Raw genomic sequence first — 25,187 nt, forward strand, 5'->3', positions numbered from 1 at the left:
TGGGAGTGGGTGGGGATGGGCTGAAATAAGACCTGGACTGAAACATTACTGCAAGAAAACACAACTTTGTTTCCTCCCATTACAGTTTCCCTGCACTCCAGCAATTATAGAGAACTCTCGAGAGAGAGCCGAGAAAAATTAAGTACCAACAACGGAGTCTATGAGAAACAAATTTGGATCAGGGTATGTGATATATGATGAACAAGTCAGCTGAAAGGTTCTATGTCTAATGACATCACTAGTTTGGTGCCCTGCTTGGCAGTTAAAGGCACAAATCTGATGATCTCACATGCTTCAGATGAGATGATGGGTCTGGCTGAACAATGGCAGATGGTTTAAGTGCTTATATTTTACAGCAGCTATTCCCTCACTATAAAAAACACATTGTGGTCGTCCAGTCCCAGCAGTCCGACAGCAGGCTGTCAGTGTGTTGCAGAGGACGGATGTCTCACATCAGTCGTCCACAGGAAGAGCCAATGTTTGAGAAGTTTTACAATTATCAGATACATCTGAAAATCCAATTTAAACTTGCGCGTCGTAACGCAGTGCAATGCCGTTATCGGTATCTTTTAAAAGACTGACAATGTATCTGGATGCACATTAAGGACAGAGACAGGCTAAAGGATGGACTGAGTAGACTGAATAGAAACCAAAACTAATACAAGTATCTACAACTGTACAGGACGACAGCCCTGCGCGCACATGACTGCATTTAACAGTCGTGTGCAGAATGAAGTAATAGTTTGCTGGGTAGGATTACAGTTTATCATGTAAAAGACATGGGTACAGCAACCTTATTTTATTTTCTTTCATTTTTAGTGTTAAGATGTGGATAAGAGTCTGTGCTTGGTTTACAACCACTTTTTTTTATTTTATTTTTTAAAGGCATACACTTCCCAGTATCCTGGGAGTTTGTACTTTGTTGTAGTGTTTGCAGACCCTGTCCAAGAAAAGTCATAAAAAGATCCTCCTAAGTGCTTTGTTACTAACTGCAATATAAATTCTGCATAATCATAGGCTGGCTATCTCTGCTCGATCTCGCGTAGCACTCCTGCTAGCTGGTACACTTCTCTAATCTCAATTTGGCAGATATGACCTCTTTCAAGTTAGCATGTGTTCTCAAGTTTAGGTAATTTCATTTGACCTATTTGACAAAGAGTATAAATTTGGACCAGGTAATTATATTAATATGATTAATGGTTGGGCAAAGTCTGGCTAAAGAAAGCTGCGTGCCCTGCTGAGTGTTAGTGTTGGGCTTGCCCAAGAGAAAGAAACAAGAAGAAAAACAAACATTATCTTAGTATAGAAAACAGGAAAAATAAGATAAGCTATCATATATTCACTGATCTTGATATGTCCTTTGATTTTTCTAGCTAGCAATTTAAGAGCATAACAGTTGTGGTGAGAGCTTTATGCTTATGGGAGCATGAACTGTAGCAAACACATTTTCAAAGCTATTGAAATGACACTAAACTTTAGGATTCATGAATATACAAACAAATGAGAACTAGTACATCTTTGTAAATATTAACCAATACTGCCGGCAGTCTATACGTCTAATAAAAATGTTACTTGCCCTCAGGAACAGTATAATCCCTTAAAAAATAGACAACTCATATGATAAGACATTAAATGAAAAATACAGCACCTATAAATAAGCAGAATAAAAACCAAACTATAAATGCAAAATAGCAATAAAACCAAGCTACAGTAAATCATAGTATTACACTACTTTGTGAGAAGATTAATGTAATGGTAACGCATCAAACAGCTTAAAGAAGGGTGTCAGTTGTGCACTAGTAGTGTGTGCAAGTAGATACGAAATATGACCCCACTCATTGGAAACACTGAACACACTTAAATCTCGCACACATGTGCACACGCATGCATTGACAGGCATGCGTGTGCATGCATCCACGCAAACTCTCACACACATACAAAGGGGAGGCAGTGGGCTGACAGGCACTGAGGGCTTGTGTGGGACAAAGAGGAGGTGATATGCCTTATAGTTTGTAGTGTATACAGTAGAATTCAATGCAAAAGACTTATATCCCTGGATACAGGATAGACTGGAGGAGAGTGGCAACTACACCAGGGTTGGGGTGAACTCACTTTGACAGCAACCAGCAGAAAGGACACATTAAACAAGTTCAGTAATTCATTTGCTAAATCCCCTTTTTTCAGTCAAGAATTTCATTTTTCATAATTATTTTTTTTATTCAACTGAGTGAATTGACCTCAACCCTGACTTACATGCAGGCAAGTACAAATGCACACAAGAAGACACACAGAGACGCTCTCTCTCTCTCTCTCTTACACACACTCACACTCTTCCTGATTTGGCCTATAAAAAAGATGAATTTGTGAACAGAAAAAGTTTTTTCAATGGTGCAGACTTGCACCCCCAACAGGTCCAGTGCTGGGTTCAGTTGTGACATGCACAACCTAAAACAACAAGAGACATGTACATGATCACCATGTCAGACAGCAACAGTACTATGTGAATTCATCGTTACGTATTTAAACGATGCAACATTATTCCACTCTAATTTGTTGTTTTTTTTCTTAACAGTTACTTGTTATTCTTTTATGTTCTGTTTTTATTTTGTACTAATTAAATGTTTCCTAAAATTCCCTATTTTGTACTCTTTAGAGTCAATAGACTGTGCAATCTCTTATTGGCAACCAAATTGCAGTATCAAAAACAGATATCATCCTTCATCCTTAAAAGAAGGGTATAAGGAGGCAAAAAGAGAGTTCCTTCCTTCCTTCCTCTTCAGATGAGTGCTTGTATTTGTGAGGAATTATAGATCCTTCTGGCCATCACATGGCTGTCAGCAGGATAGGATAAGGGATGCAACAGGTCAAAGTTCATCTGTCTTAAATCAGTAACCATGGCAGCTCAGCCGGCGGGCTTTCCACTACCCTCTTAAGAGTGTAGGAGTGACGTAAAAAAAAACAAAAACAAAACATGCTGCCATTGAGAAGAGAACACACATACACACCATTCTTGGTTGTGTACGCACACACACACAAGCAACAAACACACACACACAAGTGCACACTGACACAACCCCTAACACACAAGCACACACGCAGTGAGTGAAAAAGGCAAAGGGTTTGTAACAGTCACTCTACAGTGTGAAAAATGAGGCGTCTCACTGAGTGAGGGGAGGTTTGTGGACACTTGGGAGGTGAGAAGAAGAGCGGAAAAAAATCTCCTTTAAGAAAGTGAGAGTTCTTGTAAGAGAGTTTCTGTCTCTATCATCTATCAGTGTCTATCACTGTGACAGCTGCTGTGTCAGGCCTTGCCTGTGTTACTGAGTCCAGGTTTGAACCCCAGCTGTGGGTCAGACCCCAGCTCAGGACTAACCAGTCTGGTGCACCAGTGGCTGGTGATAGGGGGGAGGTACAGCAGGGCCAGAGGCCAGCAGGACGGCTAAGTGCTTTTCTCAGTACAAAAACAAAACTCAGTTAAAATAAAAATAAAAAAAGGAGAGACACTTTAGTTCTCTTATTTTGTTCTTCTATGTATTCAGTAAATCTTCTTTTTAAGGTTTTTGCCAACCACTCTTTGTTTCTTTCCTCTTTTTGGAAAGCGTCTATGTAATAAAAATGGCTGCTGAGCTTGACTTTGGCTGTGTCCACTCTCCGACTGGAACAGAGCAGGAGGGGTCCAAGGTTAGAGGTTGTGAGGTTATGAGACGACAGGGATGAAGGATGGTCAGGGGAAGCTAAAACTCCCACTCTGAGGGATCCTCTTTGCTGGCAGCTTTCTCCAGCCTGTGGATGATGTTATTGAGATTGGCTGCTTTCTTCTTGCGCAAATTGTTGTCCCTGGGGTTTCTGGCGGGGCCAGAGGCTGGGATGTTTGTACTAGAGGCCGAGCTACTGGAGGATGCCTCTGTGAGGCTGAAGAGCCCCAGTCCACTCTGTCCACAGCTGGAGCCCAGACCGGCAAAGCCTGAGGTGGTGAAGTCTAACTGGGCAGGGGAATTATTGGAGCCCCCTGCTTCAGACTCAGCCTCCATGTCGTGGTCTTTGCATCCTCCTCTGTGATCGTCAAGACCAATGCCCATTCCCTGGCGTGTCTCTGTTGTGCCCTCAGATTCTGTCCCATCACAGCTGTCCCCTTCTCCTGATTTGGACCCACGGAGAGAGGGAGATCCCCCTTCACTGCCAGGCCCAACCCCTCCAGCTGCCTGGATCTCCTCTATGAAAAGCTCTCTTCGAATGCGTGACCTAGTAGACAAATAAGACTTCAGTCATACAAGTCAAACTCTGAAACACAGTTTTGGGAATGGAACTATGTTCACTTAACTAATCCAGCCAGTTACTGCTATACAATAAGCACAAGCTATTAAGATGTTGTAGAATATTAATTTCTACAGATATATTAAATAAGTGTTAAGTCTAGTTATTAACCTGTAGTTATGAAACCAGTTGATGACAGTGCTGGTCTTTAGGTTGAGCTGGGAGGCCAGCTCCTCAATGGTTTTAGGGGAGGGATAAGGCTTCTGCTGATAAGCCTTTTTCAGTGCCTCCTTCTCTTCAGGGCCCAACACCACCCTGGGCTTCTTTAGTTGCTGCTGTCCCGGACTCTGGGATCCCTGCACATAATCTGGTCCGACCAAACCTCCGTCTACAGAATGGCCATCACTCAGGGAGCTCAACCGCCTCTTCATGTAAGCTGGACAACAACACAGAAACATCAGGGGGGTGTCAGTACTCCACAATATGCCAGATAATTTTTTATTCTGAATTTCACTAATAAAAACAGCACAACTTTAATAAGGAAAAAGCATATTTAAAACAAAAGTCCTTTACATTAAAAAGCACAATAACAAATGAAAATATATATTAATTACAATAACAGAGGAAACATCACTGTTACGAATCATGCATCACCTATGTTTGTAAACTTGGTGTCCCATAGTTAACCTATGACAAATCAATTTCAATAAATTCTTTATTGAAAATGTGACAAATGTGTGAACCTAAGTTCCCCTCTGTACATATAAACAAAAGAAAATTTAGGTTTCTGTCTACTGCTCATCTTGAACCCTCAAACACACAGCTGGGATAAAAAAATTGAGTAATTTAAAGATGTTAGAAATTAAATTACTAATAACTTCAGGTGGAACAAGTGCCCTTTATCTCCATGAATAAACAATGTAAAAATGGAAGGAATTGGCAGTGAGGCAACGTCTGTTGCTGCTCCACTGGCTGCCTCTACTGTACTGGCTGAATCTACATGCCAGTATCATCCTCAGCCACTAGGTGGAGCTCTTGTCTTTCTCACAGGCTGACAATGAAAGCATCTCTTCCATTTTAAAGCAAATAAGCAGCACCATTTACTCCAGGCACCAGCAGCTGAAAATGAACAGCTCATGGCAACTTCGCATGAGGTTGACATTTTCCCAACCCCAATACACCCTGCTGGATATATTAGTGTTGCAGGGGAAAAACCCCTGAGAGCAAGGTTAGACCACTCTAAAAGTTGCGTGCTGCCTCACAGGCTTGCGCCACAAGAGTGTGAGGTCAAATGTGGTTATTCCAGATTAGGTCTGTGTCTTTCCTCTGGGCTCTGCAGGTGGCTACAACAATGGCCAAATATCATTTTGATGCATTACTTTTGGTCAATAATCTGAAATAAGAGCGACCACAGAATTACCCCACTAGGTCAAACCTTCACAACACAGAGATGTTAGGTCAGTTTTGCATTTTATCCTTGTGTAGTTTGCAAACTGATCCTGAAAGACAGTGCTCACTTGCAGGTTCAAATATGTGCATCCTGTCTCCAGAACGAGAGAGAGATTCAAGTGGGCAGTTAGGGTCAGTATGAGGCAGCTGGGAGGCAGAGGCCTCTTGGCTGCTGATTCTTCCCCAAATCTTGCAGCCAGAGAAAAATACAGAATGATGGAGTGACAGTATAGGCTAACAAATTATAAAAATGCAAGATTATAGACACTGATGATTATTATGATGATGACGATGATGAAGAGGAGTGCTGATGACTGTGAGTAAGCAGGCCCCCCCGGCATTCCCCTGGCTGTCACATCGAATACAGTATGTGATGTCTGCAGTCCTGATTGGTACTGACATCACACCAAGATGACTGTGATCTGCACAACATGCTCTGCTGTCTTGCACAAAGGATATTGTGTGTGCAGATGTGCATATGCAATTCAAAGGCTGCTGCTTGTTGTTTTTTGTGAATGTATTTATAAATTTAGGCACATGCTGAAGCAGATAATGTGAAGCATTCTCTGTGAGTCTTTTGTTTATTAGTTCTGACAGCACACTGCGCTGTATAGAATGTGCATTTCTTTCTTACTCATTGAGCTTTTGTTACACACCTTTCTTCTCCAGGCGTTTCATGTCCATGAGTTTCTCAACACTGTGTGGATCCTGGAGCCAAAGCTGCATGCGGACAAAGGGCTCTCTACCCTTTAGGCTCAGCTTGTGCCAAGGTTTGGGCCTGGCCAGCAGGTCTGAGACAGAACCCTGAGTCAGACCCAGGATAGTCTCCCCAAACAGACGCTGGCCTGGTCAGGCAAGAAAAAGAGGGGGAAAAACAAACAAAACAAAACAAAAAAAAAAAAAAACATCATTCAAGAGAACTGATTTAGTGACCGAAGAATTCATTAACAGGGGTTTAAGTTGTAATAAACTGCACCAAAGCACAGAAGGAAAGCAAATACAATCCCTTTGTTTCTTACCAAGGTTATTATCAGTTAGCACCTCCTTAACCTTCTTAGTGATGGCGTAAGTATCAAGCTCAGGAGACATTGCAACCATCTCCTGGATGCTGAGACCCAAGTGACCTGGTAGAGGCAGCGGGGTGCCGGGCTGAGACTCCCCACCTGAGGGATCTTCAGACGAAGGTTTGAGATTGGAGGACTGTGAAGCGAGTGGATCCCCAGTAAGACCATTGACAGATTCCTCAGCTGAACTGAGGGGGGACTCGGGAGCAGGGCTGCAGCTAGCTGATGTCTTGGGAGTACCCTCTGCTGGAGCAGAACAGACAGGGTGGCAGAGATCATACAGGTTAGATGACACGTTACATTACGTAAGAAAACAGTTACCTCCACACTCCGCTGGGATCAAGAGGATTTTCAGTCAAACTAAATAAACTAATTTAGCTCCTGTTAAAACACCAAAAGGTTCTTAAATTTTTAGTTTGAAGCTTTTTTGGCTTCCATCTTTTATTCCTTCATCTCCCTGTCTGTCTGTGTAGTACTGCTGTGCAGCTCAGCAGGCTGGAAGAGAGCAGTCATGAGGAGCTGTCAGTGTACATTAGCTGCTGTTTACACCCCCAGAGAGAAAAAGAGAGGCATGCACACACACATACACACACATACAGAGCTGCCATCTGGCGCTGCAACACTAACTTGTCTATGACATGACAAACCAGCAGCTTGCTGGCTGACACTGCCACAGCACTGGGGATGGGGGAGTGGGGGGTGGGGGGTGAAGGAGGGAGGTGAGGAGGAGGGTGGGGTGAGTGACAGACTGACAGTAACAACTAGCCATGAGCTCTAATCAGGCTTTCAGAGCAATGCTTTGCCCAAAGATGCCATGGCTGTGTGAATCCATATAGTGTGTGCTAGTAAGCGCATGTGTATGTGATTTGTTTACCTTGGTTTTGAGCTTGCTGGACTTGTGCGTTTTGTCCCTGGTCTCCATTGAGCCATGGCTGCATGCGAAGATATGGCTCTCTGCTCCTCTGGTTCAACTTGTTCCATGGTTTTTGTCGAGACAGACTGTCACTCAATATTCCCTAGAATTAAGAACAGGGAAGAGAATGGAGAAGAGAACGGCTCAAGCATTAAAATAAGAGGGAAAACAGAGCAGTAAAACTCTAGAAAGGAAAAAAACAAAAAACAACCAAAACACACAATGGCTCACACTTAATTTTCCCTCCCCCAACCCTCACCTCTTTGGAGTCCTCCTGGTTGTGGTTCTCCTCTCCTGTCTGGCTTGTTATGGTCCTTCGGGGGTCCGAATGCATGTTGCTCCACCACTGCTCCCTCCAGTAACCCATTCCTCCAGCACTTGTGGAGCGGGCTGAACCCTCAGAGGAGCGACTCAGCCTAAGAGCTCCATCAGCAGACAAGTCGATCCCTGAAGAAGCTCGGACTTCTCTCTTCACACCAGAGCTGAAGTCCAGGACCGGAGACGGGGACGAGGGTGAGGACAAGAGGGAGCTGGGAGTCTTCTTGAGTGAAAGAGCCACGGGGTTATAAGGGGGGAGGGGTGCAGTGAGATGAGAGCCCAGGATGTCCCTATGAGACAGTGATGAGGAGGAAGATGAGGATGAAGCTTTGAGAATGGGCTCCAGCGCAGCCTGTTGAGCCTCCATCTCTCTCCGCGCTTGCTCTAAGATGGAGCGGATGGCTTCGTCTGATCCACTGCCCCCTCCACTTCCCACTCCACCACCTCCTTTTAGTCCCGCATATGATGGCTGAGCATGGGACAAGTCTATTGAGAGATGACAAAAGGAGCTTCTTAAGAAACACAGACACGATATAGTGATCTTTAATGATCTCATATGCAGAAAAGAAAAAAATCTGCAACTCACCAGCTTTCTGCACCTGCAGCTCTCTTTTGGCCTGTTCCAGAATGGATTTGATAGCTTCATCTGAGCCTGCCTCTGGGGTGCGGACACGAGCAGTGATGTTACCTGGAAGGAAAAGATGAGGGAGTGGGAGGAGATGAGATATCGTGTTAAGATTAAAAAGTAGGCATAGCCAACATAGCATATAGAATGAAAAACACTGGAACCTTTAAGGACATGAAATAATTACGCCATAGCAAATAAAAAAACAGAAAAAAGAAGGAGAAGAAATAAAAAAACATTCCCACCACTGAGCTTTAAGGCAACTATACTGGAGACTCAGCTCCCTTAGGAGCTCACACATGCACACGTGCTACAGGGTTTGTAGAATAAATGCTCCCCACAGAATAACAACTACCAATAAAATCCCTAAATACACATGCTGACTTTTCCTTTGACGCAAGTCACTGGAACTTCAAGGCACATTTACATCTGTATGCCTGCCCGCAATTAATAAATGGCAACACACGCACACACACCATGGATACAGTTCACCCCAACACAAACATGCCACACAGACAGAACGTGCTAGAATCTCTGCGTGAAGGGGACAGACCTGTGTGTGAAGCTGTATCGGAGAGGGTTCTCCGCTTCGGAACATCCTGAAACACTCGGCTAAGCTGGGGCTGGCCTGAGCCCTCTGTTAAAAACAATATACCACACACTATGTTACAGCACTTGTGTGTTGTTTTTTTTTTCTCTTTCTTTTATAGCTAGACTATATGGTGCCTCACAATACTCTACAAATACAAGGAGTGTTTGTTCCGTCCAATGCACATTATAGAGTGCCATAAATCCATTGATCTTAAAACATCTGTGGCCCCAGGAGGAGCTAAACTTCTGCTTCAACAGAAATATTAAAACCACTACTGAAACAATTGGAGTTATAATTTAACAGGTTTCAAACAGAGACGTACTAAGTACAACATCTGCTTAAAATGGGTGGTCTATGACTTGTTGGTAAATTTTGCTACATTTTTTTGTACCACTGAGACCACATTTAATCAGAAATCTCCTGATGCGTTAAGAAAAGCAGGCCCTAGCTAATCGAATCTGCCCACAGTTAACAGTACCCCTGCCTTCCTCCTAGTTCCCCTCAGTCAATAATATTGATGTGTGAAAGGTTTCTGTATTGACTACAATAGCTAGGAGAGGCTCTTGGGATCTGTGTGCGACTAGGAACTCATTCAAAACACAGGTGTGGCACAGAATGGGAGTTAGGAGAGAGGAAAAAAAAATAAAAAGCTAGTCCATATTGACAATCAATGGCTTTGTGCAGGGCTGTGCATACACACTCACACAGACACATACACATTCAAGACAAACACACACAAACACACTCTTCCACATACAGACACATTAAAGACCTATAGACTAACCTCTCTGCCGTCCCTGGATGCTCCGCAGTGCAAGGATGTTCTGCTCATCAGCGAGGAACTGCCTCATCTTATGGAAGGGCTCCTTTCCCCGGATGGTTAGCTTGTTCCACGGCTTTGGTCTAGCCAGGATCTCACTGACTGAACCCTGGGAGAGTCCCAGCACATAGTGGCCAAACACACGCTGACCTATGTTGTGCTTGATCAGCTGCTCTTTGACTTGTCTGGCAATCTCTGCTGTGTCCATGTCCTCCCCATCCAAAACACTGCCAGTAGTAGCATCAGAGTGGCTGGGTGAAGGGGAAGGGGCGCTGCCCGCAGTGCTGCTCCCATTAATAGGAGCCATATCTGGACTGGCTGGAGGTGGCTGGGGGCTGCTTGCTGCAAGAGGAATGGCAGCAGACCCTGAGCCAGGGGTGGAGGTAGGGATGGAACTAAGGGCTGGAGTGAAGGGGGTGAACAGCAGAGCTCCACTATGGATTCCAGACGACTCCTGCAAAGCTTTCGAGTAGAAGGTCTGGAGCAGCTGCCGCTGAATCAGGGAGTTCAAAGCCATCTTACCACCCACCAGAGGGAACATGGGGGAGTAGAGGTCCTGTCCAATGCCCGTAGGAGAGAAAGGGTGCGTTTCACTGCTGCTGGTGGTGACAGTGTTGAGGGGGTCTGTGTGAGTGCGAGACAGGGGAAGCTGAGAGGAGGACGGGAGAGAAGGAGGGGGGGGGAGGGGGCGAGGACGAGGGGTCGCTGTTCACCGTCTCCTCCTTCGTTGTGGACTCTTCTGTCCCTTTTCGCCTGGCTGACCCTACAAGAAAGGTCAAACACACTATGCATTATGGGGGAGTCAACAAAAAAGGGGTTCCAAAACAATAGAATATAAAATAAAAAAAAGAAGTTGAAAGTTATCTTATTCAAGTCTTTTCCAAATTAGTGAACTTTCTTTTCCTTTTTTGGAAACCCCCCCCAGACAAAGTGCCCATGCATTTGTGATTTCAACCTTTCTTGTAAGCCACAGCCTGGAAGAAAAATACAAGAGGACAAACAAAACAGTTGTCACTGTGCCACTTGGGTAGCTTAGCTTGGCCAAGGGCTCAGTCGCTCTTTCTCTTGCAGGCAGAGCAGAGGTAACTGGGCAGAGTAAAAAAAGATGTCCTTAGACAGCCAATACACATTGCAAGTCCTCTTCCATGCTGCCACAGCGAGTTCTTGTGCGATAGTCTTTTCCCATTGAAGATGCACATGTCATCACAGTCATTAGTTCATGGCAACATATATCCAAGTAAAATATGATAAAAATCAAATAAAATGTCAATAAAAAAAAATCTTTTGATAAACAAATTTTATGGCTAAAACAAGAATAGAAATTGGTGTTGATAAAAGAGAAAAATTTACAACACTGTAATTTTTCCAAAGTAACTAAAATATTTTTTTACATTCACAAGAAACATAGATGTACACTTAGAAAGGTACTCAGTCATGTAAACCACCAGAATCTATCTTGATGATGAATGCATGGGAGAATTATTTAAATACATAACCATTGAGACTTAACATGATTGAATAAGACAGTATGCTCCCTTTACTGTGAATGTTAATCAATTCAAAGCTATTCAACTATTCAAGCCTAAAGCAATGACATTTCAAACCCATAAACACTGCTGTAGAGGGCAAGAGTCCTGATGTAGGGGGCATAGTATGGTGTCCTCATTTTTGTGTAACGTAATTTTTTATTATTTATTTTATTGTTCAGGTTGACCTCCTGCTGGGGTATTTACGAAAACTACACACACATGATTTTTTTTTTCTCTTCTTCATGAAGTGTGAGGCTTAATGCAGCAACATTTCTGTACCAGTATAATGCTTTCCCAATAAGGTCTTTGAATTTTTTAACCAATGAAACTTAAATTCAACAAACAATATTAAATATTGAAGTATTCTCAGAGAAAAAGAATTTACATGCAAACATACAATGGCATTCAAAAGTTTCACCAGCGTAGGTAACCATTTCTGGTTCTGTGAACAACTGAGAGCAAAAGATGGTGCAATTTCCAAAGGGCATTGCATTAAACATGACATATCGAATTAGTGACCAACTGTTTTATTTTAAACCTTTGTTTATTTACCGTTAAAGAATGATAGAAATAAAAGTTCCTAAAGGAAAAGTTTAGGGATCCTCCTAGATCAGTTTTTACTAGTGGTCCTTTTCCACTAGTACCCACTTTGCCCAGCCCGATACCACCCCTCCTAATTTGTAGATGTTCCCATCAGGATTTTCCCGGGCGTGTAGATATATTTTTAGCACATACTCTGTCGGGGCTCTGAAGGTGCGGAGCCGGGCCGAAAATCATGGTGTGTTGAGATAGCAAGCCACTACTGGTCAGAATTTGACATCATGGGATGAGTCCTGAGAGCAACTTTAAAACCTCGAAATCCCTGCCCACACTGAACATGGCCGCAGTAGCCCTCTATTGTAATGGGAACAATCTAAACCGGGGTGGTGTGGTGTCAGCTGCATTAAGGTATAGCAAAGTGGGTACTTGTGGGGGCTGCAAGACTCTTTTTAGGAAGTACCACTGCATGTAAGCTAGCTGAGATTTTGCCAATTCTTCCTTATGATTTAGTTTTAGTTTGGTTGGATTTCTGCGCCATCTTGCACACATCCCCCCTTTATTTCCACAGATTGTTGATAATGTTTCGGCTGGGGCCAAATGTTCAACATGAGCCTGTCTAAGTTTGTCCATTATCATTTACAGGTGTTTAGGATCATTATCTTGCAGTAGAAACCATCTGCCTTTGAGCCATCATTGGTGAAATTTTCTCTGTGCAAGAGGCTGCCACACAAATCCAGAGCATGAACAAGTCACTCATGCCTTATCGTTAGAGAGTTGTTCCTTTTATGAAATTCTTCGTTCCTCCAACACACCTTTCCTCTTAGATGGAAAAAAAATTTGTGATGACAATGAGAACAAAACATAGTCCTTAATGCTAATAAAGATCTGGTTTTCTCTCTAGAAATTGTTTTAAAATGCTAAATAAAGTTTTATCTTTAATTTATGCCTTTTAGAGATCATTTCATCTTTTAATCTTTTAATTGTCCACACCAGCAGAAACATTAAACAAAACTTTTGCATGCCACTGTATGCACGTCCCTGATAAACTCTACCATGCTCTATGTTCCTGTTAAGCCTTACCTGAAGCTTAACACCATATACAGCCATTTCTGGACTCCGCTTTTGAAGAACCAGGTCGTTATGATCAGTACACACTTGTGAACACTTACCACTCAGCTCAGTGTTGGCGATACGCAGAGCAGCACTCTCTGACTGAAGAGTACGGTTCCTCTCCAGCAACAGCACCTCCAGAGGTTTGGAAGAATCCTTATGAAGAGAGGTAGGATGGAGGTCAAAATAGGATTTTTTTTTTTTTTTTTTTTTTTGGATTAATCCTTCTCTGGCTAAACTTTTCAAATATTCATGTTCAATGATTTAATTGTTCATTTTTATATAACTTAACTTTATATAACTTATATAACTTAGCTAGTGCCGCATTATAAATATTGTATTCACTGTCTCTTACCTGAACAGAGTCAGACGTTCCAAACTCCATAGACTTGAGGATACTGAGAATATAAAGAAAATTCACTGCAATGCCACAACAAACATATGCACACACACATCTTCAGTACAGCCCACTAACTTTTCTATTTCTGTCTCCTAAAGGACAAAGTAGTAAGAGGGACAGACACAAAACACTAGAGACACAAAAGTTTCACCGTCTAAAATGAGGACACATATTCAACATTGTTAAAAAACATCAGACACATGCATTCTGGTCAAACCAGCTCACACAAAGTCCCCGTTTTACTCCTCACCTCAACTCCTTTTTCACCTCCTCATAATCAGCTTGCTTCTCTAGTTTCTCCTCCAGTTCCTGAAGAATACAGAGAAATAAAAAAAAACCCCACAACAATTAACCAAGTAATAAGAAAAACTTAATCTAGCATCAGGGATTTAACTCTAGATAAAAGATTAAAACAGGCACATGTGAATATAGATACAGATTTAACTAGAATACAGAGCAATGCAGCAATAAGACAAGAAAACAAAGAAAGAGTCATACTAAAGATTAATGGCATTAAATTGTGAAAAACACAGCTGGAGCTGTGTGTTTTGATGCTACCTTGAGAAATGCAGACTTGCTGCTGAGCTGCTGCTCCAGCTGTGTGATCTGGGAGCTGGTGGTCTCTCGGAGTTTGGTCAGGCTGGCCTGCAGTCTCTGGACATCCTCCACCAGCTGGGCGGTCTCCCTTTCTTTGGCCCTGAGCTCTGCCTCTAGATTTGAGTAGGATGCCACCTCTGCTGCCTGCTCCTACAGACCGAATGGCTCATTTAATTTAATCTAAAACTTACAGAAGCATTTGTAAATGCAGTTATCAAAAATGAGTTTTTAGTTATCTCTGCCACAAAGCAAAGCTGATGAGCTCTGATCATTTCCTACAAAGCCTCCACCTTCACTTTAACAAGATGCATAATTCATCAACAGATCACAACCATGCAACACTAACGCAAAAACGATAATTTGGTGGGGGGGAATGAGTCTGTTGTCGAAGTTAGCTCATCAATACATCAATACCTGATGCCAATTTGGAAACAATTTCTGTTGGTGTCAGTGACTACAATAATATATATACTGAAGCTTTAATCAGTGAAACACCTCTAGCATAAAAAGTTAATTTTTAGCCTATCAATATCTCTTTGCTAAACCTCCAGTGAGTCAATAAAATGTGTTACCGTGTCAGGGTCGGCCTTGGCCGGGCTGCTGAGCGGCTGAGATTGGTTACTCAAGGACAACTGCTCTTTTAGTGCCTCCGCCTCTCTCTGAGTGGCCTCTACTCGCTGGAAGGAAACAGAGAAATGTTAAAGGATGATCCTACGTTGAAGGTACTGATGTTTGATACACCTCAATTTAGCTTTCTTTTCCGCAATTAGTCATTCAGAAGACCTTCAGACATATTAGAAAAAAAAGGTTTAAAAAAAGCAGACCCACAACATGCAGGGCTCACTCAGTGTGAAAAGTTGGCAGCCTGGAGGGGAAAGTCTTTGACAACAAAGATGCATGTGATGGAGTGATTTTTCTCTCACTAGATAGTTCACAGCTGAATTCACTACATTGAATAAGCATTGGGCAAAAGTAATAAAAGTGAAAGGTTTTCCATTACATAATCTTCCACTTCCATCAAACAGGGGTGTGGCTGTATGGAAAAGTAGCTGTTTCCCCTCACAGAATAAACAAATATACAAAGTGGACGAGTCTTGAGAAAATTCAAAGAAAGTGACAACTGAGAATGAATATTTTTTTAATCAAACATACTAAATTATTCTTGAGAGCTGAGATAATCCCTGCATTTATGACCACGCTGCCATGCTCCAGTTGGGAATCATCTGCAACTCTGGCCAACTTGCCATCATTAGGAGTTACAGGGAGCCGATTCCACACTGTTCCTAATTGCAACCATATTGAGAGCTGTTATTGACTGGGTGGGAGTTGGATTGCTAGTCTCAATGAAAAATCCTGTTTTCCATTTTCTTCTTATAAAAGCATATAAAAAATCTGACTGAGCTGGAGGCCATGCTGTCACCCTCTGTAAACCTCAAATCAGAAGTGTGAATAGAGTGTATGTGTGTGTGTCTATGTATGTGTTGGTGCATGTGTGGCCTTATAGTTAGAGCGTTAACCTTTAGGCCAATATTAACATTACATGCCTATGCTACCCCTTTAACCACAAATCATACTCTTGGGCTAACAATGAAAGTTAACAACAATGACATTAACAGATACCACAGGAATATTTACAACATAAGGGCAGAGGGCGCGCTAGGGGGCTTATTGCAGCTGAATGGGTTTGGTAAGTGTGTAGTAAACATGTAAAACACAAACAGCTACCATCACAGTGATAAGCGAGTCATTACTTGCTAAAGCAGGGTTCACTTGTTTTTGTTGTAAAACGATAGAAGCATTTTGTGTAACGTTCTGTGTTTTTCCAACTCTCAGAAAACTTGCACAAAACTGCAATTTGGGCTATCTCAAAAAGCCACACCTTAAAAAAAAAAAAAAAAAATTGTTTTTTAAAAAAAAAAAAAGAAAAAAAAAAGCCTAAGAATTCCTTAAAACCGCTAGACGCTAATGTCAAATAAATGGTGCATTTGTTGAGGACTATTTTAATACTCACTGGTCTGGTGAATATTTAGCATGTGTGGCATATGTGGGCTCATCCTAAAACTATGAAACACCTATGTTTGACATTAACAAGGAAGCAGTGTAATTTTGTCATTTGGTCACAGGAATTGATCTCTGTGGCACACTGAAATAACATGTACACCAAATATATTAGTTGGTTTTGACATTGGTTGATTAAAAAAAATAATTAAAATAGTACAAAATTGCCAGACTAGTTTGCTTGAATTCAATTAACTTAAATAGGCTATTTTTGCCTTTGCAACAATTTTTCCCAGTTTATGGACAATTTGGCTAAATCTGGACAATAAGTAGCATGACAAAGAGCTGATTACCTGATTGGCTCTTTCGAGGTCTGTCATCACCATCTCAATCTCATCAGCCCTGAGGGAGACACATTCATTATTAATCTAGAAAAAAAACACAGCATGTGACAGTGCTGAAAAAGACACACTCAAATAGAAAAATAAGAAAGGGATAAATGAGTAGATAGCTGCCAGAAAGAAGAGAACTCTGCACACACCACGTGTGCATACAATTGTTCAGAGAACACACATTTGGAAAATGCCATGTCCATTAAGCTACTGTCTAAATTTCACCTTAATCCATTGATTTTGAACTGCATAGCCCAAACAGCTTGCATGTGTGCGTGCATACATGTATTTAAGTGTACGTGTGTGTCTATGAGTGTGGGTGTGCACATGTAAGCCCCTAAACCCAGGCCACACTAAAACAGAGGGATTACATTAATAGAGCCCTAAGTCCTAATACAGCAGACTAATCTGCTATGAAGCTGTGTGATTGTGTCTGACTAATGGTCTGGATGGAGGCCACGGTTCACCTCTCACTTGCTAGAGGTCAGAGAGCACAAAAATGTCCCCATGATACCACTTCTCATTGGGCTTTGGAAATTTGATTTAAAAACCTTTTTCTATTCTTGAGTGATGTGAATTCTATCACTTTCCTGCTTACAATAAGACTTGTGGAAAAACACCAAAAAAGGCAGAACATAGATGCACAATACATTTGAAAAGATTAAGTTTCATGTTTAACTTCACAGCCTGTTTAATTGCCTAAATATGATTAGCTTCTTTGTTAATTAGTTGACAGAATGTGCGTTAGTGCCCGTTTAAAGCTTGGATGTATTTCACCGTATGAGAAAGCACAGAAATATTGACCTTATGAACAGTGTTCAATGCAGCGCATATGCAGGCATGTTTAATAAAGACTTTACTCACTGATAAGAATACATGAGCGGCATTGAGTGCAAAGATGTGAACACATATGCGCACTGCTGCGTCCATTAAGACCTTTTGATTTGACTGCAATCTTTTGATAGTGAACCCAATAGCCCACGCAGCTTTTGTATTTGTGTGTCACAGGATGAGAAACAGCATTATGTCCCATAGGCTTGAGTAGTACTGATTTGAATGTGTTTAACAAAACAGACACAGTTGATATTAGGTCAACATTGTGCCATGGGCAATGCAGGAAAAAGAGTCAGATGTGGGTGGGAGCGCTTTTCACTCTCTGCTTTTATTCTTTCCCTAATAGTTAAAAGGATCTGGTATGTATTTAAGCAACATAATAGTACACTACCTCAACAGCTTTTATCCTGTCTTAAGCTATAGTGTGCAGGACCCACGTGTGCACTCAGTCCCTCTCCTGCACTCACAAATGTAAGGTCACAGAGCCAACAAGCTAGAAAAGCTTGTAATGGAGAGCGTTTATGGGTAGTAATGCAACCCAAATACAGCACTGCTCCTGCTCCAAATGTGATCATTTAATCAAAGTACAGATGCACAAAGTCTTCTTAAATAACCTTTGGATTTGGCTGTATTTGGGAATTATAAAAGCAAAGCTAGAGGCTGAGGGCCAAAGCAGATCACAGGGAAGGGATTTTCTGCATATCCTGATACAGTCAGTGAATCAAAGGGCTAGGGAGTGTCAGTGGCCCACCAATGCACCCTGTGGAATTAATTCATCAAACACTCAACAATAAAGTGAGGGACTTAATAACGTAAAGTCGGACTTTATCTCAAAAAAACCTGTAAACAGACCTCTATATAGCAGCCACAAGGAGGTGCTATGGAGTAGATCCACTGCTACACTGGAAATCACATAAATGCAACACACACTTCTTTTGTACCATGAAAGCCAGTGGGTGCACCCAGTGACATCAGTGTAGGACTTCTGAGACAAACCCAGAGCCTCTAAGCCCCTACTGTACTTCCTCCATCTCAGACAGGCCTTTTCATCTCTTATCATCTTCTCTCTCCTGCTCCTCACTCAAGCACTCCTTTTTTTTTTCCACCCTCTGCCTGCCTCTATCCTTTCCCCTCAACTGTTCCCTACCCACTGCCCCCCACTTTTTCTCCCCCCTCTTTCATCTTTTCCCCTTCCACCTCCCCTCTCTCATCTTCCGCCCTCTCTTCCTCGGCCTCTGTCCTCAGTGCCAGCAGGATATTCCCCTGATTTAGATTTTCATTTCCCTCCTCTATCACAGTGTTATCCCCTCTTCCTTGCAGAAGCCTCCAGCCCCTGGTTTGCTTTTTGCCCTCCAGCTTTCATCACTCCATTTCTTTTCTTTCTTTGGCTTTCTCCACATTGCGTTTTCACAGCGTGTTACCTTGGGGATTTCAAGGAGGCTTAAAGAGAAGCTAGCTGTGAGAGTGTGTCTAAGTGTGTGTATGTTGAGCGCCATTTTGTGTTTGTAGGCACTTCAAATGGACACAGGAGAGAAAACCCTACTGGTGCCTAATTATCAGCAATTAAATGGTTACCAAAATGGTATCAGGTCCTCTAAACACATACACAAATATTCATATTTGTCCACACACACACATACTCACACAGCGTCCTGTAGGGCTGAAGATCAATATATCATTAATCTTTAACAGGGACTAAACGATTAAAACATGGCCAGTCAGACCCTCACAGCGTCGACACAGAGAGGGGGCTACACTACATCTATAGGCCTGCCTCCCGTTGACACTCACACACACACACACACACACACACACACACACACACACACACACACACACACACACACACACACACACACACACACACACTTCAGGCACTGCAACACTAACCAAATTCTCAGGGAGCTGGTGTACGTCCATGAATGTGTGTGAGTTAGTGTGTGTTAGCATTTTAAAAGGCAGATTACCCAAATGCAGCAAGAGGATGGGGATTTGTCACGCAATGTCCTCCTTAGTGAAAAGTTTAGAGCAAGCATGTGTGCATAGGCGTCCATGTTTGTGTGAAAAGAAAAGAAAATGAAGAAAAAAAAAAAACATACATGATATGAATTCATTTGTGTTTTGTAGTGCCAAAATATATGCAGTTAAAGGGTTAAAAGTTGTGTTCAGCCAAACACTGGCGATTTGCTCAGCCAAGCAGTAAACGGGGGAAGGACTCCAAGGACTGGGAGGGTGCAGGGTTAGAGAGGGTTTGTGTGTGCTTTAAAGCGTTGCATTAAAATTTCAGATCACAGCACGCCACATAGTCAAGGACCCTGACTGCCTCAGGCTCACGAGTGAGTGAGCGAGTGAGTGTGTGTATACTTGTATATGAGTGCATGTGTGGATGTGGGCGGGCATGTGCTTATTAGCTTCTGTAAGCAAATGGGGCCCTACTATAAGTGTTTTTTCAAATGTGTTTTTCTTCTGACATAAAAGGAAGAGACAGAAATGAAAGCTAAAGGCAAATCAAGAAGTGTAATATAGTCAGGAGAAAGAAAAACTAGGAGGCCATCTGATAGGCAATGAAACTTATTGATTAGTGCCATTACACTGCATGCAATATCTTCCTGTGGCCCTTCCTCTTACACACAACACACAATGCAGATGATAAAAGACAAAGCGTGGGAGGTAGAAAGGGAGAAAAAAAATATTCTGAGAAAGACAAATTGGATCGATCTGTTGTTTTAACAGTCAATCAATTTAACAACTCTGTTAATGGAGAGAGACCTCAAGTTTGGGACAGAGTAAGCAGGATGGGGTGTGGTAGGCTTTAAAAGCTTTGCCCTTCACCAGTTTATTAACAACTTTGGGTTTAGCAGAAGTTCACATTTCAAATGTAGTGTAATATGTCTTTTGAGTACACCAATTATCCATAAAACACCAAGAAATCATCACTTCTACTTCCCAGAAATACATTGTTTTCAGCTTTCTGGAAGAAGTTTGGCCGCTCGATTGGTTCCGGTTCCCTCCGCTAACCCTGAGGGGACTAGGAGTGTGAATGTCATAAAGTGCCACTTCGGTTTGTGGAGTGGTGACATGGAAAAGCTTCTGTTCTCATAGTGGCCACCACTATAAGATCAATAATGATAGATGCACACAGCTCAAGTAACTGAAGCTATGTTATCTTTCAAGCCCTGTTAGAATACCTGTGTGGCTTTAAGTCTGAGTTGTCTGAGTGGCCCTCCTCCCTCTGTCACAACCCAGTTGAATCACAGAGCACGCACAAAAAAGATAAATCTATTTTGATGCTTTGCCGTAGCTGCAGAATACGTTACAATCCCTTTCAGTATTTACAGTGCGTGGGTAATGCTGGGATTTGGAGGCTGCTGAGAGTTGTGGGAGACATTCCAGCTGTTTCCAGGGAGGGGGGTTCCAGGGAGGGGGATTCACTAAACAGGATGATTATATCTGGAACAGAATATGGAGGCGACAGAGGGGAGAATTCGCCTGCAAACACACATGTAGATCAGTAAGACACGTACTTTGCTGTAGATTCCTCGTCATACTTTGTCTTCAAATCAAAAAGCTCAGCCTGAGTTGTTTCAAGTGCTGAAAAAGATGGAAAAACAGCCAGATGTCAGTTTCCCCTCCACAAGTCATCCACCAAACAGAGAACTTAAAACATACTTTCCTTAACATATTTTTCCAGTGAGCTATAGAATCAGTAATATGACATATTCTACATTTTAATTAGACTTTTGTCTTTGCTTTTGTCAAAGGTTTTATATGTGGAAGGCCACCACCTCATCAAACCACACCCACCAGTTCCAGATGAACCACATTTACTTAATCACACACCAGTGAATGAACAGTTAAAGAAATATATATATATAAAAAAAAAAAACATTTATAGGGTAACGCCAGTTTCTTTTCAATGATAAGTGCGTTTGATCCGAGTTTGTTAAAAGAGCACCCAGGTTTGTCAAGACTGAATGGGTTAGTACCTGTCTGTAGGGACTGGACCTTGTGTTCAGCCTCTTCCAACCTTGAGGACATGGAGTCCTGGCTCTCCTGGAGTTTCCTATAGATTTAAGACACAGAGGGCAGGAAGTAAAAGTCACAGTTAAGAGAGATCACGAGTCAGTTAATCTTGGGTTCATACTTGGTAGCTACTGCAACTATTCTCTATTTTCCCACCATTTCTGAAGTGTTTTCCCCTCTAAAAATCCTCCCAACACAACCCACTCCTCATTAAGCAGCCCTATTAGGCAGGAATGTCTGGCCACTGGGGCACGCTGCACCCGGGGGGGTGGAGGGGAGTGATGGCTGAGTAAGGGCGGGGGGGGCAGAAACCACACGGATAAAATAGATTCATTCTTAGCATATAAAAAGTTGGACTCTGTAGAGAAATTGCCACTGCGTGTAAAAACATCAATAATCTAGCACAAAGACAGTCTTTATGACATGCTTTGCCCTCCTACTCCACCAATCTCCCTCTCCTGTCATCTCAGATTTTTTTGAGCCTTCTACTTCATCCTTTCATCTCCATGTCCCTCTCTCTCCTTGCCTCACTCCTTACAAGATAAAATGCATCAGGAGGTGCCATCCATTTAGTACCCCTCTTAGACACAGGAAGTTAGCCCTCTGCAGACAGGAAGGGGCCGATAAAACTCTGACGTACGGGAAATACAGTTGGACAATTGATCTTCTACTGCAAGTCTGAAAGGCTTTAATAATCCTTCACAAAGCAAACAAGATGACAAAGGAGAATTTGAGGTTTGTGATGTTCATTTAACACAAATCTTATAAAATTGAATTAAATGGGGACCTTCTTCTTTTAAATCCAAACATTCACCAAAAAAAGATATCTGCATTCAGATAATTAGGTCTCTTTCAAATAAAATTACAGCTGAATGGTTTTGAGTAAATATATCAACATCATATCTGCATGGTGTAGCACTAAAACTGCATATTAACATGGTTGACAACACTATCCATAACTGTGTCGTTCTTCTGTGTCTTCTTCTAATGTACTGAATTTAATCAGTTCATTATAAGTTTACCAGTTCGCACCAGCTAGTCATACGAGTGCTCATCACTTAGACACTGCGCAACTGTTTATTTATTCCATTAATTGAAAATGCAAGCACAGTTATTGTCCACGTTAATATGGACTCATAGTTAAGATGAACTGGTTACCATCAATTTAGTCTGGATTATCTGGGCAAGTCAGGAGAAAAGAATTCTACATCAGATGTTAAGTGAAATAATGTGGCTGCCCACATCTCAGGCAATTAGCCTAATTGTCTTTACGTGGAATGGTTTTTCCTCTGGGAAGAGGCTGTATTCAGCATTCTTGTTTTTGTACAAGTTAATACCTCATTTCGGCAGTCAGATCAATTTCTTTTTTTAAGTTTGCCAAATATGTAGCAGGATCTCTGAGCTATTAATTACAGCCGCAGTCCTTCTGTGCTTCTTCTTGCTTGGAAAGGAAGTAATCCAATTTATCTAAATAAAGTGGCAGTTAAGTCTCACAATCATTTGGTAGGCTTTTCTTATTTATATTTTGAGACATGGTTAGGGAACATGGAAGAAAAATTCAACTGCGGAGAAATAAGCTGGAATATACTGCATTGATTCCTTAAAAAAAAAAAAAAAAAAAAATCACTTCAATTTAAATTATATATTTTATAAGTATTGAATTAAATATGCAAGAGGAAAACATGAGTAATAATATAATTCCTTCAATGTTATCTATTTAAAAAGTATTAATGAAAAATTAGTTAAGGCTTTATTAAGCTGTGAATAGTTTTAATGCAATCTTAAATTTAAGAGAGTCTGTAGTTCTGCTTGAGGGCACAAAGGCTCGTAATTTAAAATAGCTAAATAATGCACGTTATTATTTGACACAAACAGTTTTACCTCTCCTTCTCTGCATAGTCGTTGTGTAGCTGGAGCTGCTTCTCTTGAGCCAGGCTCTCTGCTTGATTCTTCAGAGACTGCTCATACTCGCGGATCTTCTCCTTCAAGGCTTTAATGGTCACCTCTGAAGAAAGGTCAGGGCAGAAAGAGGAGTGCAGAGAAAAGGAAGGAAGCATGAAAATGCTGGCAATTTGTAAAAACACACAGAAAACTGAGCAGTAGTTTCCTATAGGTGATAAATGGAAGCAGTGACAATTATGCTTTTGATGGGGTGTTTTTGGCATTTGCTTAAGCTTAAGGACCAGCATTTCATATCCCATATTCGGCCTCTCAGCACAGACAAAGACCATGGCCCCTATGGCTCCAGTCTAATCTTTACATCCGTGACTGGTGCAGAATATTCAGCGTTCGCCAGCAGTAGATATGCTGTATTCATTAGGGCTGCATTAGTACTGAAACCCCATAAACTGCTGACGGCTGAGCTCTGTATGGGGCAGCTTGAAATAAATCTAACACATAACTGGAGTAATAAACAGACTTCTGCGTGTGTGAGTGTGTGTTTGTCCGAGAAAGATATACGCAAGTGAGACAATGATATAGAGCAATGCTGCCTACTGCCTTTGACTGAGGGCTCTTAACGCTGTGTGTGTGTGCGTGTGTGATTTAAACTCCAGTCTCACTGCTCTGACACATAATCAATAGAGGAGAGTCCCCTTAGAGCCCTCTTACCCCTTAACTGCTTAACTGAACTTTAAACATTTAGGTTGCGGGGATCAATGGCCTCTGCACTCTGTGTCTCTGTGTGTGTGCATGTGTAAGTGTGCGGGCTGGTCCGCCTGTGTGTTTAACAGGAGTGGGAGTTCCACAGTGTGTTTTGGGGTTTAAATATCCCCCATCTATTGAGGCGGGAAGAAGGGATAAAGGATGAGGGAACAGGAAAATCAATAGCAGAATGGAACCCTGCCGCTATCGAGCTGTTCCAATTAACTCTCGCTGAGGAAAAGGGGGATTCCAAAACATTCCCCACTCGCTCGCTCGCTCCTCCTTTTCGACTGAAATTGCACCACTCTTTATTACCGTTTCATACTCATCTCCGCCTTTGTAAGTTTTTCCATCCTTCTTTACCCAGAGGTAGCCTGTCGTTTTTTATTCATGAAACTGTGCCTCATGTTGTTTTTCCTCTTCAAAATCTATTTGAAAATGTAAAACCTTGTACATTTTTGTGTGTTTCTGAAAAATGTATGAGTCATTAAAAATGTTCAAATATGGACCCAACCCTTAAAAAGACCCTCTAAGTAGAATTGTTTGATCTGATATTTGCATTTAAAAGGTCTTTATATATTAAAAAGCAGAGATAATGATAATGGTATACTTACAGTACAACTACAAGTCCTGGGTATGTTTCAGATTTACACCAAAAAAAAAAAAAAAAAAACCTTCAGAGAATTTATTTCTACTAAGAATCAAGTACAAAACTAATTGAATCTGAAGGAACAAGCTACATTAAGCAAATTTAACAATCTTGTAAATTCTGTGAGGCAAGCTTCACTTATTATGGCTGGCTATAAATTGCGTAGGTTTAACCTGCAAGAACTGATGGTTAATTCTTAAGTTATTTATTTTTAAATTTTCATGTAAATTAACATTGTCGTCTCTGCAGTTTATTCCTACAGTATAAACATAGTGTATGTTTAAATTATGCACTTAGTTTTGTGTAACGTGTGCTCATTAAGGTGCAGCCTATCTTAGCCAAGGCACCTTTAAAAAGAGATAGAGTCTGAAGAGTTGTTTTTTTTGTTATTAAAAAAAATGCAAGTAAAAAAAAAAAAATCATTTCCAAATGACATG

At 41.6% G+C, this 25,187-nt stretch overlaps 1 protein-coding gene across 1 annotated transcript in view; it reads right to left on the minus strand.

Annotated features, from left to right (window-relative positions):
- The window catches only part of cux1b (cut-like homeobox 1b), a 61,450-nt gene that overhangs the window by 6,085 nt on the left and 30,178 nt on the right, over positions 1 to 25,187 (minus strand). Inside the window, exons 6-14 of the mRNA XM_041995251.1 lie at positions 23,340 to 23,463; positions 21,422 to 21,498; positions 20,960 to 21,026; positions 16,563 to 16,611; positions 14,784 to 14,888; positions 14,173 to 14,361; positions 13,865 to 13,923; positions 13,570 to 13,612; positions 13,274 to 13,370 (exon numbers count right to left, since the gene is read on the minus strand). Coding sequence (XP_041851185.1) covers positions 13,274 to 13,370; positions 13,570 to 13,612; positions 13,865 to 13,923; positions 14,173 to 14,361; positions 14,784 to 14,888; positions 16,563 to 16,611; positions 20,960 to 21,026; positions 21,422 to 21,498; positions 23,340 to 23,463 — 810 coding nt within the window. The remainder of the gene's footprint in view (positions 1 to 13,273; positions 13,371 to 13,569; positions 13,613 to 13,864; positions 13,924 to 14,172; positions 14,362 to 14,783; positions 14,889 to 16,562; positions 16,612 to 20,959; positions 21,027 to 21,421; positions 21,499 to 23,339; positions 23,464 to 25,187) is intronic.

This window comes from Melanotaenia boesemani, chromosome 9 (genome assembly GCF_017639745.1).
Source record: "Melanotaenia boesemani isolate fMelBoe1 chromosome 9, fMelBoe1.pri, whole genome shotgun sequence".
NCBI lineage: Eukaryota > Metazoa > Chordata > Actinopteri > Atheriniformes > Melanotaeniidae > Melanotaenia > Melanotaenia boesemani.